This window comes from Halichoeres trimaculatus, unplaced genomic scaffold (genome assembly GCF_033239565.1).
Source record: "Halichoeres trimaculatus isolate MK-OKI-2021-1 unplaced genomic scaffold, fHalTri1.1 fHalTri1_scaffold_9, whole genome shotgun sequence".
NCBI classification, from domain to species: domain Eukaryota; kingdom Metazoa; phylum Chordata; class Actinopteri; order Labriformes; family Labridae; genus Halichoeres; species Halichoeres trimaculatus.
Window position 1 is genome coordinate 23,141,549 of NW_027437188.1, and position 17,118 is coordinate 23,158,666.

Here is a 17,118-nt window from a genome sequence, read left to right on the forward strand (position 1 = left end):
CCCCCATTTCCTCTGATTGGCCAGCCATCTGGAGGCCTGTTGAGGACCGAGTTACGGGCAGGCCTTGGTGTTTGAGGCCCGCCCCTCATCATGTCATGAACAAATTTGGAGATTCTTATGACCTCATCATTTCAGCAAGTTGCACAAAGATCACATTCAATTTTTTGAACAGATCATTTTGAGGAATTTTCAGTCAGATTTAGGAATTTCTACAATTTATGACTAAGAAAATCTGCACACTTTTAGTACGGACATCTGACATTGTTACTTTATGTCCATGTTTCAAATATAGTAAACCATAATACCCACTCTTTAATGGATGTGCATGCACCTTTAAGAGACTGCTTGAAAAGAGAAGAGTCTGTCTCAGTATAAAGTGTAGAAAAGAAGTTCCCAAACTCTGAGAAGCTTTGAAGCAGCTCTGCTAAGACTCTTTGTTGTAACTAGAAGATGAATCACATTTTAATCAATACAATGCATCTCACCCATTGTTGCTAACAAATATTCGTTTCAGAGAAATGATGGATGACAAACAGCTTTTTACCAGACTCTGCTTCAGTCATATGACACTGATGGAGCTAAATGTCCTCAGTGATTTATAGAAATGCATCAGGAAAATGAGGAGAGAGTGTTGTAAACAGAGTGAGGTTTCTGTCATTTTGTGCATGTCGAAGTGTGGATGCAGTGTGAGTTCTACCGGAGAAACATAATCATTTAACATTGTTAACAAACCGTTCACTCCAAAGACAAATTGTGGGCTATATACGAGTGGATGTTTTAAAGGCACAAGATGAATACAAAACATCGGCTACATCCGCACTTATACATAACTTATAACTTATGCTCCAGTACACACACACACACACGCACTATCATGCACACACTCCACTAATTAGGCTCGAAATCTTGCTGCGTCTCTGCTGTCGTCCGCCGTCTGTATTCCTGCCACCAGCTGCCACAAAAAGTAAAAGGTTTGAAGTTTTGTCTTTTATCCGTCTGGATGCTGGACAGTCGCAGGCAGTGAGGCAATCACACATAGTTACTTCTCTCCATCGTTGGAGGCTGTCTGTTTTCACCCTCACAGCTCTCCTTCACTACCCACTTCTCCCTCCTTTATGCTGTCTTCTCTTTCAGTTGTCATTAACTGAACATTTGCATATAGATAAATGTGAAGATTTTCACTACTCTGAGTATACATCATTACAATGCACTGCTGTCTTCTGCCTCTGCGCGCTGGGAAACAATTAAGCCCTGTTATGTAATTAGCATGCAAGTGTATAAGTGTTCTGTAGCATATAAAACAGCCATGATACACCAAAACCTAGCAAACTAATATTCATTTAAGGCTGTATAAAACTTAAAATCACACAGATTATTTGCACAGTACATAGATTTTCTCATGTGCCTGGGCCTTGAATTAAAAAGCTCCACCTGGTTTTAATTTTTTAACGAGCCACAAAAATTCTTTCAAAATAAATCCAAGGATAACACAAACCTGTAGGCAAAATATTTAATTGGAGCTGCTTCCTTCTGAAAGAATTGTCCCTATGCAAACATTTTCAGCAGATTATTATTTCAGTAATTAATTAAAACAATGAATCTAAATCTAGAGCTTAATGAATGAATTTTTCAATGTGAATTAAGTGGCTTTTACCTCTGTTGGGTTAGAGAAAACCTCTGAGACAGATCTCTAAACAGGACTTCAATATCTGCTAACATCAATAACAAAGTATAAACAAGTCTTTTTAGTTAATTTAACTAAGGCAAGAAATCTTAAAATTAGTTTTGAGGAGCCTTGAATTCTGTTAAATCTGACACAGGCCTCAGCATGGTTTGGAGATTTTCTTTTGAACAGCCTACAAACCCTCAGTGAATCTTTTTAGAGACAGACACACACACTTCAGCTTTCTCTCCCTCCCTTCTCCATCTCTTCTTTGCTTCCCGCAGCAGGTCAGTGGTTAACAGAAAAGGAGCCTTGTGTATCCCCACAGTAGCATCTCTGTTGTAGTTTGGACTCTGACCCACATCAGCTGCTAGCTGGGGCACTAATTGAACAAAAACCTGACACCTGTCCTCTTTGAGTCTGTATATAGTGCTCCTCTGACCTCACTGTTTGTGTTATTCATCTCATTTTTTTTCTTTCCGCAGTGGAAAGATGCATGAGCGTGATGCAGTCCGGGACACAGATGGTCAAGCTGAAGGCGGGATCCAAAGGGTTGGTGAGACTCTTCTACCTGGATGAACATCGCTCCTGTATCCGCTGGAAGCCGTCACGCAAGAGTGAAAAGGCAAAGAGTGAGTATGCAGGGTAACCCACACACGTGCACTGACACCAACATATGTACTGCACAGCTAAACGCCCACACAGATACAACACATGTTCAGTCTCTTTCTGTCACTACTACAGCCTCACCAATGCTGCTGTTCATGGCTTATTTACACCTTTGTAAAAGGGGCTGCACATATATGATTCATTTAAGTAAACAATTAGAACTGAGTATTAAGTTCTAACTGTAAAAAGCCAGCAGCAACTTCTGGTTGGAAAAATTAGAGTTAAAAGGCTACACTCCCTCAAATGTCCACTAGAACCTGGCAACAGGTGAGATTTTGGTCTGCGGGCGTGTTACTTGCTTATTTTTAAGGGTTGCTTTTTTAAAAATTGTGTGTCTTTTATAAAGGCTGGGACTTCAGCAATATGGTTATAAGACTGATTTAACAAACATGTGGCTTCACTGAAGAAAGCAACAACATTTATACTGCCAGCCTCTGTTACACCTTTTTACTGTGTTTCCAGCTAGAAGAAGGTTGCAGTCATCCGTCAAAAATGACGGCTACTCTTAGGTATTCTGATGCCTCTCTCGAAACCAATTGATAATGTTATCTAGACTTTATCCCTTATTATACAGTCTGTGGTAAAAACTGATGATTCTTTAGTTACTTGTGGACAGAGCCCATAAAAAAAATAAAAACTGAAAGATGTTGTTTGTAGCTGTGTAAATGATAAAATATACCTGTATGTTTGCTATGACAATTTTTATTATCTTCCGCATGGTTTTCACTTTTGTACTTGCTCATTGGTCTAAGAGACATGATTCTTACTTTGGGTGTTGGAAGTCCTGGGTTGATATCCTAGACGAGACCTTAGTCATGGGGCGGTAATAGCTCAGTCCATTGGGACTCTGCTTGGCAACCAGAAGGTCACCAAGTTCAAGTTCTCGAAGTTTGGTTTGGCTGCTTGAGAGGTGCCTGGCCATTTCCTGAGAACTGCTGATGTGCTCTTGAGCTTTGCACTGAACCCTCAACTGCTCAGTAGCACTCCACTGGGGGAGCTCCCTCACTTCTGCTCTCTCCTTTAGTGCATGATATGTGCTAACAGTTTGTGCATGTGTGAAGCATGATCCAGAGTGAAAATTAAGTTATTTTCTTGTTTTTGTTCTTCTTTTTGTTCTCCTTCTTTTTCTTCTTCTTCACATTTATAATTTGCAATTTGGAATTGCTGAAACAGCTAGAACTCACAATACAACTTATCATACCATATCACTAATACTGTTAAAATTTACACAAGGACAGGCAGTTGTGTACATGTCCTTGTCCTTGAAGGACAATTTGCTTAACACCAATACATCACTGTGAAGCTTTAATGGTAATATTTAGACAATGGTGGTTTTTGGTTGGAGTTAGGCGGGGACATAGTCCTCTGTGAGTTAAGTATCAATTACGTCAAGCATTGATCAGAGAATCAATCAAGTTAAGTATCACTTGAGTTAAGAATCAGTCAGAGCATTAATTAAGTTAAGTATCAATCAAAGGATCAGTGGAAATCAGATGCTTTTACTGCATTATCTTTAAACAGAAAAAAGGCTTTCTCTGAATCGTCTGTGAAGTTCTCAGATTTGTACGCCTGAATGTCTGCAGCTTCAGAACCCCAGATTTATTAAGAATAATCTGGAATATAATCCTAGATTTATGCAATAGAATTGATTTTTCTTTTTTTGTAACATGTATCATGTTATAAAGCACTTTGCAGATTGTTTCTACATGACACATATAAAAAAACCCTGTTCGCTGTATGTCTGTAAAATTTCTCAAACGGGCAACAGGCAGCCACATTGCTCTGTCTCTGAGGGGATTATCATCATATGTTTCAGGGCCCACTCAAACATCAGCGTCATTGTTTTTTCTTCTCTGGTTTTATGGATCAACCCAGTGATGCATACATTTTTACCTCAGTAGGTTGGAGGATCTGCTCTTTTGTTTAAATCACAGCTTGTTTGTGTGTGTGTGTGCATGTGTGTGCATGTGTGTGGGTGTGTGCGTGGGAGCAATCGATAATCCTTTTAAATCCTCTCCTTTGACACAATTAAGAGAAACACAGCAGTTGTCCAGTTCTTTCTTAGAACGTTTGTGTATTTGTGTGTGTGTGTGCGCGCGCACTTACCTGTCTTAGCAGCAGGATTTTTATTGTTTCTCTCTCAATCGTTTCAAAATTTCAGAGATGGGATTACGTAAAGGGATGAGAAAGCTGAGTGTTATTGGGAATTGGTTGTGGGTAATTTTAGGACTGCCTGTGGTATTGTGTTTTGGGGTGAATATGGAGGCAATCAATTGACTAAAATCTTCATATTATTTCATTCTTTAATCAGTAAATTAATGATGATGTCTCAAAAATGACATGTCAAATGTTAATAGAACACAGATTAACACAGATAAAGCATGTATGTGGAAAGATAAGGCCAGACAGTCGACCCTAGATCTGATCAAAGATAGCAGAGTACATACTCCAAGCTCATTAAACCGTGACGCACCCTGACGCCCCAGATTCCCCCCGGACGTCTTGATAAACTGCATTCTCTGTTTATTTTTGCATGTGATGGAGAAACTTACACAGCACTAAAGCTGTAAATAAAAACCTGTCAAGATGTTTCTTTGCTTTTTGTCAAGTTTTTATATTTTACTTTGGACTGATTAATTTGCCCTTTCCACTCCTCCGCTTGTGCATTGTAATCAGGAAATGTTATGCACATAGCTGCTGTATTGAAGGTCGAGGCTACTGCAGTCTTATATGTTTCTAACTAACAGCAAATAGTGGGAAAACATCAAAACCAGCAGTGGTAAAGTCAGTTTGTGTTCCACAAAGCAGCATACAATGTCTGAGATTGAGCTCAAGTACACTAAAATGTTCATGTTCATCTTTGGTTTGAGGCAGAACTCACGGTTTATTAATAATGTTTACTTTTTTAGGCCCTTATAACCACAGCCAAACTTTTCTTCTCCTTGTCCCTACCTCTCCCCTTCAGTCACCATCGACTCGCTGTACAAAGTGACTGAAGGAGGCCAATCAGACGTCTTTCATCGACACGCAGATGGCAGCTTCGACCAGGCCTGCTGTTTCACGCTTTACCATGGAAACCACATGGAGTCCCTTGACCTGGTGACGTCAAATGCAGAAGAAGCCAGAACCTGGATCACAGGTCTCCGTTACCTGATGGCTGGCATCAGTGACGAGGACTCCCTGGCCAAACGGCAGCGCACACACGACCAATATCCTGACGTAGTGTGACACAGTGAACACTGTGACTTGTTCTGGTCGTTGTCATTTCTATAATCAAAAAGCACATTTGATTTACACATAATTTCACAGTTTCCTTAATGTGTGTGATATGTGGCTGAAGCAGACGTTTGAGGAGGCTGACAAAAATGGAGACGGTCTCCTAAACATCGAAGAGATCTACCAACTTCTCCACAAGCTGAATGTCAACTTGCCGCGCAGGAAAGTCAAACAAATGTTTCAGGTGAGTAAATGAAACACTTCAGAACTGCTTAACTCAATTATTTAGTTTAGTTGTGTGTTGATTTGAAAAGGGATTCGTTTTCATTCTAACATATCAAAGTCTATCTACATGTTTGTGCAGTTACATTACTGAAATCACATTTAAAGCATTTGTAAAGATTAAAAAGAAGACTTAATGTTCTTACATGAAAGAGATCTTTTTTAGAAACTTCTAGCAAAGGTTAAATTACTTAAAAAGAAGGCTGCGTTATTTAACACATAAGTCATATCAGGTAATGCCAGAAACGAACTAGGTGTTCAGGATTTATTCTGTCTCTTTAGTTTTTCCGTAGAAGCTAAACATAAATAACAGAAAACTGATGATAAAAAAACCCTCTCCTATTTACCTCCCTTGACCCCCCCCCCTTTTTTAGCTTTTATCGGAGATACTTTGTTTTAGCTGCTGTCTCTTTAAGGCTCCCCACTCCACAAACCCCCTTCTCTCTGATTGGCCAGCCCTCTTGGGGCCTGTCAGGGCAGAGCTACAGGAGGACCTTGGTGTTTGAGGCCCCCCCTGCCACTGTGTCATGAACCTGTTAGGACAACCTTTTTGTGATGGATCATTTCATCAGGTCTCATGAAGATGTTGTGAAGCTTTCGTGCTACTTTGAGAACCACTTTGAGAAGGATGCAGACGGATTCAGGGTTGATTTGGACAAACCTGTTCATGTCCTGAAATTACGATCCCAGTGATTGACTTGTGATCTGATCAGGGCGTACTCTGCCTCTCATCCTCCGACAACCAGGGTGTAAGAAGCAATTTTCCAGTTTGTAACCCAAGTAAAAACAGTGCTTATTTGTACTTTTTCAGAGTGACACAAGAGAAAATTGAAAAGTGAAAAAGAGAAAAATTGGTGGAAAATTTAGACCTATTCTCGGCCAAAATATGATTCCCTTTTTGGCTCTAGATCTGAAACTTTTTCAATTCATCTCTTCCTATTAAGCACCGTCAGGAAGCAGCATGGCAGCCTGAACAGATTGTACAGTTGCTTAAAATATCCTGAATGTCTTTGTTTTCTATCCATGCATTTCTGATAGAGTCCTTCACTGTGATTTATCCCAGTGGTTGTGTGCACATTTTGGTCTGTGATCGAGTCCTTGTAGCCCACAGCGAGCTCATTATGGGACTGGGATGGAAGCATTAGCTGGTATTATTAGATTTGGTGTGGAGCGCAACGGGCCCCCATGAGATCCAGGTAATATGAGATGAGGGATCCCAGCGAGCAGACGGGGCGATGGTGCAGGATGGAAACAGTGCTGAGCAAAGCTGTGTGTCTTCAGGCAACACGTAGTCAGATATGAGGTTAGGAAAAAACAAACAGGTAGGGTTTTACGTGCTGGGTGGTTGCTGATGTGATTGTGCTTGTATCAGCATGGAAGAGGTGTGACGGGGGGCAGAAGAAAAAAAGACGTGACAGTTTTTCAGACATATGCACACAGCTGTTTCTCCACTGCACACTTCTGACAGGAAGCACTTTTTAATATCAGACTGTGCACAGTCGGTGATGCAAATGAAATGGCAGATATTGCCTCCTCACTTCCAGTAATGATTTGTTTCAGACTGAATATTGCAGCCTAATAATTAGACTGAATTTGCCGTTATGTATCACCCTATTCATTTAGTCTGACAGTGTGTTGGTGTTTGCTGATTTTTTTTGTATTGAGAGTCGTCATTATGTTTTGTTCCGCCCATAGCAGTTGTCAACAGTTACAGATTTCTTGTGCTATCATTTGCATCAGACAGCACACACATCAACAACAGCCTCCTGACTTGTCAGTTAAATGATTTCACATAACAAAAAGCTATTTCCATGAGTCAGCTCACAACAATTTATTTGTTGTCATTTGTGTCATTTAAATAACTAATGAATGTAGAAAAGTAGCTGACACAAAGTCTTTTATCCTTTGCACTAACTGAGCTCTGATTGGTCGATAGCTCCACGGCCACAGAAGGCATTATTCATTTAAGTGTTAGCTGTAAATACCAAGGTACTGCATCATAAAACAACTTCAGCTTTACTTCTTTTTGCTTCAGTACTTTTATTATTCCTCGCATTTAGCGCTGCTATGACAGTGTAAGAGGACAGTCCTGTGTCCTCAACAGCACACCTCACGGTCCATCTGTTAAGATTATGGAGCTGGTGGTATGAAACAGTGGTTCTGACATTTTTTTGGAGAAGTACCCACTGGGAAATTTTTTTCTGCCGAGTACCTCCTTACGAGCACAAAACAGTTTTGGCTGGAAAAAAAGACAATGTGCCGCGAGAAAGATTTGTGCAAGAGGGCACTTTAAGTGCACATTTTCAACTTTAAGTGCCGTCCTTTAGATAAATAAACATTTCTTCCCAGAAAGACATAAACTGTAACAAATACTGACAGAATTTTGCTGGTTCTGATTTTGCCTTCTAGTGCGTGTCGCTCTGTATTTTCAGCGGCATTGCTGCTTTGTTTCAACCACAATACTGTTATTTGTGTTGTTATCTGGTATGAGGGAGATTCTCATTTCGGGGGGACCCAAACCCTGAATAACCTACTGTATGTAATATTCAGTTTACAAACTTAAAATTATATTAGATTAAAACATTTAATAAATACATAGTGTTAGAGGGATTTGCTTGGTTTCTATTTTTTGAATGTACATTTTTGAATCTTGCGTACCCCCTGGAGTGCCCTCTGGTCTGACAGTGGCTACTGGCATTAGCAGCTCCAGGCTCTCTGGTGATGAGCGAAGCAGAAGTATGCTGTTGGTTAAATGCTTTGTGAGATAAGAATTATTAGTCATTGTGTTTAAAAACATCTCCCTCTCCTCACATAAACTTTTATCTTACCAGCAGAAGAAGATGATTTATTCCATGAATTGTTGGCACCTGAAGTCAAGTTATGAGTCATCAGTCCTTTGATATTGCTGTTATGGTATTATTAAATGTAAAATGTTACATTCTACTATACTTTGCAAAAAAATAAGAACATTGGTTGATTCTTTGTTGTAACGATATCTCTTGGTGACAGAACTTATACCATTGGAAAGCCTGTTTGTTTGAACCATATTTGTGAGGAACATGCATTTATGAGACAAGCAGCAGAGCTGGGTGTGTGGGTAGTGCCCATGAAAAAATTTGCCAAACCTTTTCTGCCAATGTCATTGACTATGTGGACTGATTACTGGAGAGGTGTTTGTTTGGTTCCAATGAAATTCAAATGTGCCCTTCGCCAAGGCACACCACCTCCAAGAGACAACACAGGAACATGCGCTTTGTGAGAAGCCGCTTCACTCTGAAATCATTCCATTACTGCATAAAGAACCCATGGATCCTGAACTTGTGTATCGTGGTGTGTGTGTGTTTGAGTTGCATGCTCAATGACAGAGTGAAAATAAAGGAATTTCCCCTCCAGGACTAATAAAGCATGCATTAAAGGGAAGGAGGAGCTCAGCATAGTATCAATGTCACCTTCAGCTTTAACTTTGAAGCATCGTGCAATCAGCAGAACAAATAACCAGTGCTCGCCTTAACATGTGATTAAATACATAAGCATGGGGCATCAATGAAGGCTGGGTTATTTTTTCTACCCTAAGTCTAGCATCTTTCTTTATTTGAGTCAGAGAAGAGATAATAAATAAGAATATGTGCATTACTTACTAATTGATATCTGCACTAAATGAGGAATTCAGGAAACCTCATTATTTTCTGCTTGTTTTTTTCAGGACTTTCTGATCACACACATACACACTGCAAGCCATGAGTTTGTTCCCACTTAAATTCAGCATTTCAGATTTTTATAGTCGTGGATGTGATTGTTATGTATCTTTTCCCCTCCCCTACAGGAAGCTGACACAGACGACCAGCAGGGCACGCTGACGTACGAGGAGTTCTCCGTCTTCTATAGGATGATGTCAATGAGACGCGACCTGTTCCTTCTCATGATGGCGTACAGCGACAGGAAAGATCACCTGACTGCTGAGGAGTTTGCTGACTTCCTGCGCAACGAGCAAAAGGTCAGAGGTCATAGTGGTCTTGGGTTAAATTGAGTAAAATGTTCTTGATAGGGATGTTACAAAAAAATATTTCTATGATGAAATGACGCTTTCTCCCAAATCGTCCATGTCAATTTGAGATGCAGCCTCAGTACAAGTGAAAGATGGATTTTGTTTCTGCTCCTATCTTTTTACTCAAACATCATGTTACTCTGTCTGTCACTGCCATCTCTCCAGAGGAATCCACGACACCAAACCAATCTATCATCCTAAAATTGGTTTTCCTCCTGGGAGCCCCTCTCTTTTTCTTTACAGCTTTTCTTTGCTTTTATTTTCTTGCAGCGTTTTTCTCTGGGTTCTCGACACACTCCTTTCTGCCTTACACACCAATGGATGTTTTTTTTTTATCATGCTCCATTTACTGTCTCATGCCTGCCATGATCCGCACTAATACTGTTCTTAGACATGCCTGTTCAACACGGTTGACTATTAACTTAATATGAAGAGAAATGTGTTACAGAGCTGGGAAATTACCCTGACTTTTTAGCATCCAAAATTAGGTTGAATCATTAGATTATCATTATTTACAACATGAGTACTCCCAACATGTGACCATGTGTTTCTCCCTTTAGATGACCAATGTGACTCCTGAGTACGTGGCAGAGATCATCGCCAAGTTTGAGGTGTCAGATGAGAATAAACAAAGAGGCGTCATGGGGATCGATGGTAATTAATTCCATTCCTTTACTTCTGTTTTCATGGTATCACATCATCTATTTCCATCTCATCTTTATAATTACTGTTTTTGAATTCAATATAATTAGCATATTTTAATGTCATTAAGCTTGTGGTTATGACGCATAATAAATGCTTATTTGTTTGCCTTTTTGTGAGAACTAAATGATAAAAGCTGTGTGAACTGAAATTAATGAATTAGCTTGTTTTCTTAATAAGCCATTTCCTTTCGTCTGCTCCACCCAATGATTTTAAAACAAGAGTGTACCTGAAACTACTAAGGAGAGTTTGGACCACACCGGAGGTCCTGAGATGACTTAAAAAGAATTTTGAAAAAGTCTGACTTTTGTGTATTTGCCTGGTCATAATCCACACTTTAAAATGAGATCAACACCAAAAAATGATTATTTGTTAATGCCATTACTCATTATCTGTGGTTGGGATGTCTTTTTCCTGGAGATCCAGAAGTCCCATTGATGACAAGATGCAAGATCTTTCCTGTTTTTGAAGAAAAGGATTTCTTTGATTTATTCTGTGATTATGGTGGACACTGTAGCTGGACTGAAAAAAAAAACGAAAAGGGACAGAAGAGCAGAAGAAAGCTGAATAGGAGAGTGATAGAGCATGGACTGAAAGGCTGAAACAGGGGTTGAGCTGTTTGTGATAGTGTTGATTTCAACCCACTTGCAGCACTTATTCTGCAGTGGTCTGTTCAGACTTTTGAACCTTTTAATAAAATGAAGAGTGAGGTTACTTTTGCTCTGCCTGGTAGATGACTGGTAGGACATAACAAAGTTACATGTTATGGACACGACTGAACACGCTGTGAGTAACACGGAACAGGTAGTCTGCTCAACTTCTGTACACTAAACTACAAAAAAAGTGAGTTGTAGCTCTACAGTAGCTACAAACTTAAAGTCAACGCATAACTTTGTCACTTTGTACCCAGTAAAAAATTCTTCAACGAGGAAAGGTATAGCGGTAAAGGAAAGATCGATCCCTACTCAGTTTCTTCCAAAACAAAAACTCAGCAAGAGTCACGTCTTAACAACACTGGGTGATGGTGCACAAGGAAAATAGTGTCTTCATCCCTGGAAAGTGATTACGATTCCACCTACAGGTGTTCTTGGAATCAATGCCAAACAGATAGTCCTCAGCGAGCCTTCGAGGAGGAAAAAAAGCATTGAAATTGTAGGAATACAGTCGCTATAGTAAAGAAAAAAGTCGTTATTTGATGAGAAGAGAGAAAAGGACACACATTTACAAGAAATCAGTCTTATCATAATGAAGGAATCTTATAAGAGTAAACCTGTAAACACAGGCAATGATTTATCTTTAAGTAACATGTGGAGGGATATCTAAAGATCAGTCAGCTACCTGCATTAAAACGAGAAACATGGCTCATCTTGTGAAATTATCCTTAGCAGCAGAGCACTGACTGCAGAAGCAGAGGCTACCTTTCTCGGAATAGACTCAGTTCCCTTAGAAGAAGAACTCAGTGTCCTGATTATTACATGTTGCAGATGTGCCAACTAATTAAGTAATCAATAATTATGAAAACTTAAGTAAAACTTCAGAACTTGCACTTAACTCTTCATGACATCACAGGTCGCTGCCTGGCCTTTCCCTTCAAAATAAGATAATTTAAAATAGACAAAAAATTAAGATTTCATTCATGAGGTTGTTTTCCCCTCAACAATGTGTCCCTCATGCTCTGTTGTATAAAACACAAAATAAAAAATTTAAACAAAGTTTGATTATCTGTTCACCTTAACATCACAGGGTCTCAAAATACTGTGAGGACAGAATAAAATAAAACATTTCAACTAATTTTCAATGTGATGCTGAATTCCACCTTGATATAAAACATTATTCTAATGGATGCCAAATGTAACTAAAGGATATGCTGATCAGGAAAATGGGGATGAGGTTTGAAGAGAATAGCCAGTGAGAAATTGAGGGCGGTGTAAAAAAGGAGAACAAGAGTGTGACAGAAATAAAAGGAGTGAGCACAGGGAGTGGGAATGAGAGGGGGAGGAGGGGTGAGACTAATCTTGTTGTTGGAGGCATGAAGGCTAACACAGTGTGTCTGACTGATCATCCTGGTATGTCTGATTTCTACCCCGTATGCAAATGTGGCTGTTAAAAGCTGCATTATGCACAGATGTGTCAGTAAAGTCCAAACAGATACACATAAAACATCCTGTTACAGTGTGGTGTGCAGTATTTGAACATGGTTTCCAGGATGGATTGGTTGCACACAGAGTCCTCTTTGGCTATGACAGTACCATGATGAGATTGCATGTCCAATATCATCAGCAACTTCCCATAACAAAAACATTTCCTGTTTTTGCATCACATTTTTCCATTTTGCCTCCACAGCCTCTGCTTCCCTCTTCTCATCTCCTGTACTCCTGTCTCATTTTCATCCCCTCTTTCTGGATGAAAGGGTGCTTCCTCCCCCTCATTCCTCTTCTAGCTTGAGTACAGAAATAAAGTTGGCTGTGTAGGGTCGTTTCAAACCTCTCCACTCTGGCTGAGTGTTCCTGTCTGTCCTCCTTTGCACGTTTCCTGGAGATCAAGCAACCAATAGGGGAGGCATCATTTGTACAAATCTGGGAAGTTTTAAATAATCTAGAGTATTTGGAAATACTTCCCCTCTTAAGCATCACAATATGATGCTTAAAAAGACTCAGAATCCTTGCTAGTGTTTTGATTTCCTCCGATATGCTACATACATATATAGATATTTAAGCATTCATATTGATAAGACTTCTTTCTCTTCTGTTTTTACATTAAAGTGCATAGTACATTTAACACTAGGATTTAAATCTCATGGAATAAAGACTCCAATCTTGTAACACAACGACTTTAATCTTGTTGCATAACAACTTTATTCTTGGGATTTTAGGGTTTTAACTCCCTAACTTTAAGACTTGACTCTCAAAACATTGTGACTCAAATCTTGTTACATTACAACCTTGTTCTTGTAATGTTACAGCTTTTATCTCGTGACATCACAACTTTAATCACATAACTTTACGACCTTATTTTTAGAATATTATGACTTTATTATAGTAACGTATCAACTTTAATCTTGTAACATTAAGACTTTTTTAAAACCTGTATACATATATATTTTTTTACTGTTGCCCTAGTCCTCTATTTAGCTTGTGAAGCTTTCCTCTGAGACACAAAACTGTCTACATCCATGTAAAGCAAAATAAGAAGTAAGAGTCTGATCAAACTAAGAGAAGGGTTAATTCTATGGGATCCAAAAATTTCTGCTCAACATCATTCCTAATACAACAACATTTGCTTTGTCAAGCCATGGACGTATTCTACTGCACAGCAAGAAACTTTTTTATACCATTGTGTTTTGTTTTCAGGTTTCACAAGTTTCATGCGCAGCCCCACGTGTGATATCTTCAACCCTCTGCACCACGAGGTAAATCAGGACATGGAGCAGCCTCTGTGTAACTACTTCATCGCGTCCTCTCATAACACTTACCTGACGGGGGACCAGCTCCTCTCTCACTCCAAGACTGACATGTATGCCTGGGTGCTGCAGTCTGGCTGCCGCTGTGTAGAAGGTAAGTGCACATCTACATTAGAAACATGGACACCAATCGAAATGAGTCTTTATGTGACTTTCCATTGGAGACACGTTGGCATGACACGCCAAAGGAGCCACATGGGAGCTGACCTTTGCCCTATTTATTATGACACGCTGCAATGAAAGAAGCCGTTTTTTTGTTCAAAAAGCTTAATTTGAAGTCCTCAAAAGTGCTACAAATGCTGATTATCATATACATATGCAGCAGTATCTCTCCGGCATTAAACTTTTTGTGGATTTAAGCTCAGTTCAGTTGGCTTTTATTTGCACTTAGATTGATTAAATACTTTTTAGCTTTTAGTTTAAATGCAAAACAACTAAGTAAACACAAGAGCAGCTACTACATCTCCAATACTAATGGGAAAAAAAGATGATGGACAGTAGGGAATGACTGTTAAATCAGTAACACAATACAGTGTTTTATTCATGCATCGTCTCTTCTGTGTTTGTCTGCAGTGGACTGCTGGGATGGTCCAGAAGGCGAGCCGATGGTCCAACACGGCTACACTCTGACCTCCAAGATACCATTCAAGTTTGTCATCGAAACCATCAATAAATATGCCTTCATAAATAACCAGTGAGTCCAAGCTCCCCATATCCTGGCAATATTTCTTTGTGTGTGTGTGTGTGTGTGTGTGTGTGTGTGTGTGTGTGTGTGTGTGAGAGAGATATTACATATGATTATTTGTGACAGTTCATGGGAAATAGACACTTCCAATTCCCCATGGCTATTGTGTGGTAAGAAAACGGTCCAGAATACCAAATAGAGTTGACACATACTTCTCTTTCAGATTCCACAAGCATAGAAAACTGACTGAAAATCACTTTTAGTTTTAAAAACAAAAAATGTTGCTCTGGGGAAATACAACATTGTTCCTTTGTCACAAACACTGATATTTGATTACTGATTCATGTTTCTTATTGAACTGCTAAAGGTTGTGAAATCCAAGTACCAGCCTCCTAGTTAGAAGGGTATCAGTTTATAATTTCAAAACCTGCAGAACTTCTTTGTTTTTGCTCATCAACTTCTCTCAAATTAGCTGCTACAGCAAAATTCCTTTAAATGAATTTGATGGAAGATTTCCACAACAGTGATAAACAAGAAAGTTGAAACATCTCCACAGCCAGGTTTCTTTTTTTCATGGAGCACTGAGAATGCTGGCAGTAATTAGCACCTATTACTGAGCCATCTGTTAAGCAGCGTTTCCTCAAGCTCCCCTAGGAGCAACTGTTTGTCTCTGCTGGGTCCAACAATACCAAAACAAAATGGTAAAGATGCAGCTTCCTGCTGTTACGCTTGCTTGCTTTGACATCTTCTGCGGCTACTTATGGTTACATGGTCTGTGCTATAAAACTGTTGTTTTATTCAAAGGTAGAGACAGTGCTGGAGAAGATTCAAAAGTGATTTACTCAGAGCTTGAGCGCTTTTGGCAATGGCTTCATGGGAGTTTGTTAAATTATTGAGCTGGTGTATCAGTTATATAACTTAAGATGTATTATTAAGAAGATGTGCAGTAAGGGAAATGCACTGTCCATGTTGTTGTTGGTGGTCATTTGTATGTGCTTTACACGTCATCTAAACTTTTTAGGAATGTTTCTTTCACTTGATAGATCATCATATTGGCAGATATATTAATGCATATAAGTTCTGTATTGTATTGTATCATGTCATATTGTGTCATGTTATGTCTTATCTTATTGTATCGTATTGCATTGTATCGTATTGTATTGCATAGCATCACATTGTATCCTATTGCATTGTATCATACCAGATAGCATTGCATTGTATCTTATTGCATTGCATAGCATAGCATAGCATAGCATTGTTTTCTATCTTATCCAATTATAATGCATTGTATTGTTTTGCATTGCTTTGTAATGTATCGTACTGATTACATTGCATCGCATTGTATCACATAGCATCGCACCGTTTGTATCATATCATACTGATTGCAATTTATTGAAACCTATTGAAACTTATACAGTAATATATTGTATCAATACTTTTTGTATCAAGGAATCTGAGAGTAACAAGTCATATAGTTTTTTTAATGAAATCATATTGAAAAATAATGTAATGTTTTGGTCATATCACTTATACCCTATGCCCACTTATACCCTAGTATCGTATCATTCTGCATTGTATTGAAGTCCTAAATGTTACCTCGACTGGTAACTCTTTCAGTATTGGGTGTATAACCTTTTACACCACCTTTACATGTAACTATCAGACTTAAACACCTCAAATTTATGTCCATGTGATATCAGGCATAAGCTAAGAGCACCACTGAGCGCCTTGTATGTACTGTCAGGTCAGATTATTTGAGAACATTACTTTAAAACAGGTGTGATTTCCCTCTTGGTTTAGATTGTTACGGCATATATAAACACAACAATCACATTTTGATGCAGGAAAAAACAAACAAGCTGAGATCACTTGAAACAGGTGTAAAAAAAAATGGCTGCTTGACTCACCACGTGTTGTAGTCTACTTGTTAAAGAAGATGCAGTGATACAGCAACAAGGAAATTTAAGAACAACTAATAGTGAGCATAAGAATAGCAATAGGCTAACGTCACCACCTCGTATGACAGTATGCACATTGGCTCATCATGTAATACCTCTATTTTGACTTGAATTCAAAGTGCAGTAATTAGTAAGCCCTGGTACAGCTGACAGCCTGAACAGATGAATACCCCCCGCCCTCTTCTTATGTCTCACTCTGGTGTTTCCCTTTCCCTTTTCCTTTTCATTCAGCTAATATTTTATCACCAGTGCCACCTGTTAATATGATTAATGGGCCCTGGGCTGTATGGAAATAGAGCGAGCCCTCACTCTCCCAGTCACACACATTTGATCCACATATTTCACAGCTCATTGAGCCGCCCCATAGTTTCACCTGGGAGCTGCTCCTGCACAACTCTGTTTGTGTGTCAAAATGAAATAACACTGGTCTCTCTCGTG

The 17,118-nt window shown here is 39.2% G+C and overlaps 1 protein-coding gene across 2 annotated transcripts in view; it reads left to right on the forward strand.

Moving 5' to 3' along the window:
• plch1 (phospholipase C, eta 1) overlaps positions 1 to 17,118 on the forward strand; it is a 66,733-nt gene that overhangs the window by 24,451 nt on the left and 25,164 nt on the right. Inside the window, exons 3-9 of one of the 2 annotated variants that reach the window (XM_074678899.1) lie at positions 2,149 to 2,295; positions 5,298 to 5,541; positions 5,663 to 5,792; positions 9,654 to 9,824; positions 10,436 to 10,529; positions 13,928 to 14,131; positions 14,611 to 14,731. In XM_074678899.1, coding sequence (XP_074535000.1) covers positions 2,149 to 2,295; positions 5,298 to 5,541; positions 5,663 to 5,792; positions 9,654 to 9,824; positions 10,436 to 10,529; positions 13,928 to 14,131; positions 14,611 to 14,731 — 1,111 coding nt within the window. Of the gene's footprint in view, positions 1 to 2,148; positions 2,296 to 5,297; positions 5,542 to 5,662; positions 5,793 to 9,653; positions 9,825 to 10,435; positions 10,530 to 13,927; positions 14,132 to 14,610; positions 14,732 to 17,118 lie in introns of those variants that run through there. The other variant, XM_074678898.1, reaches the window with a different exon arrangement.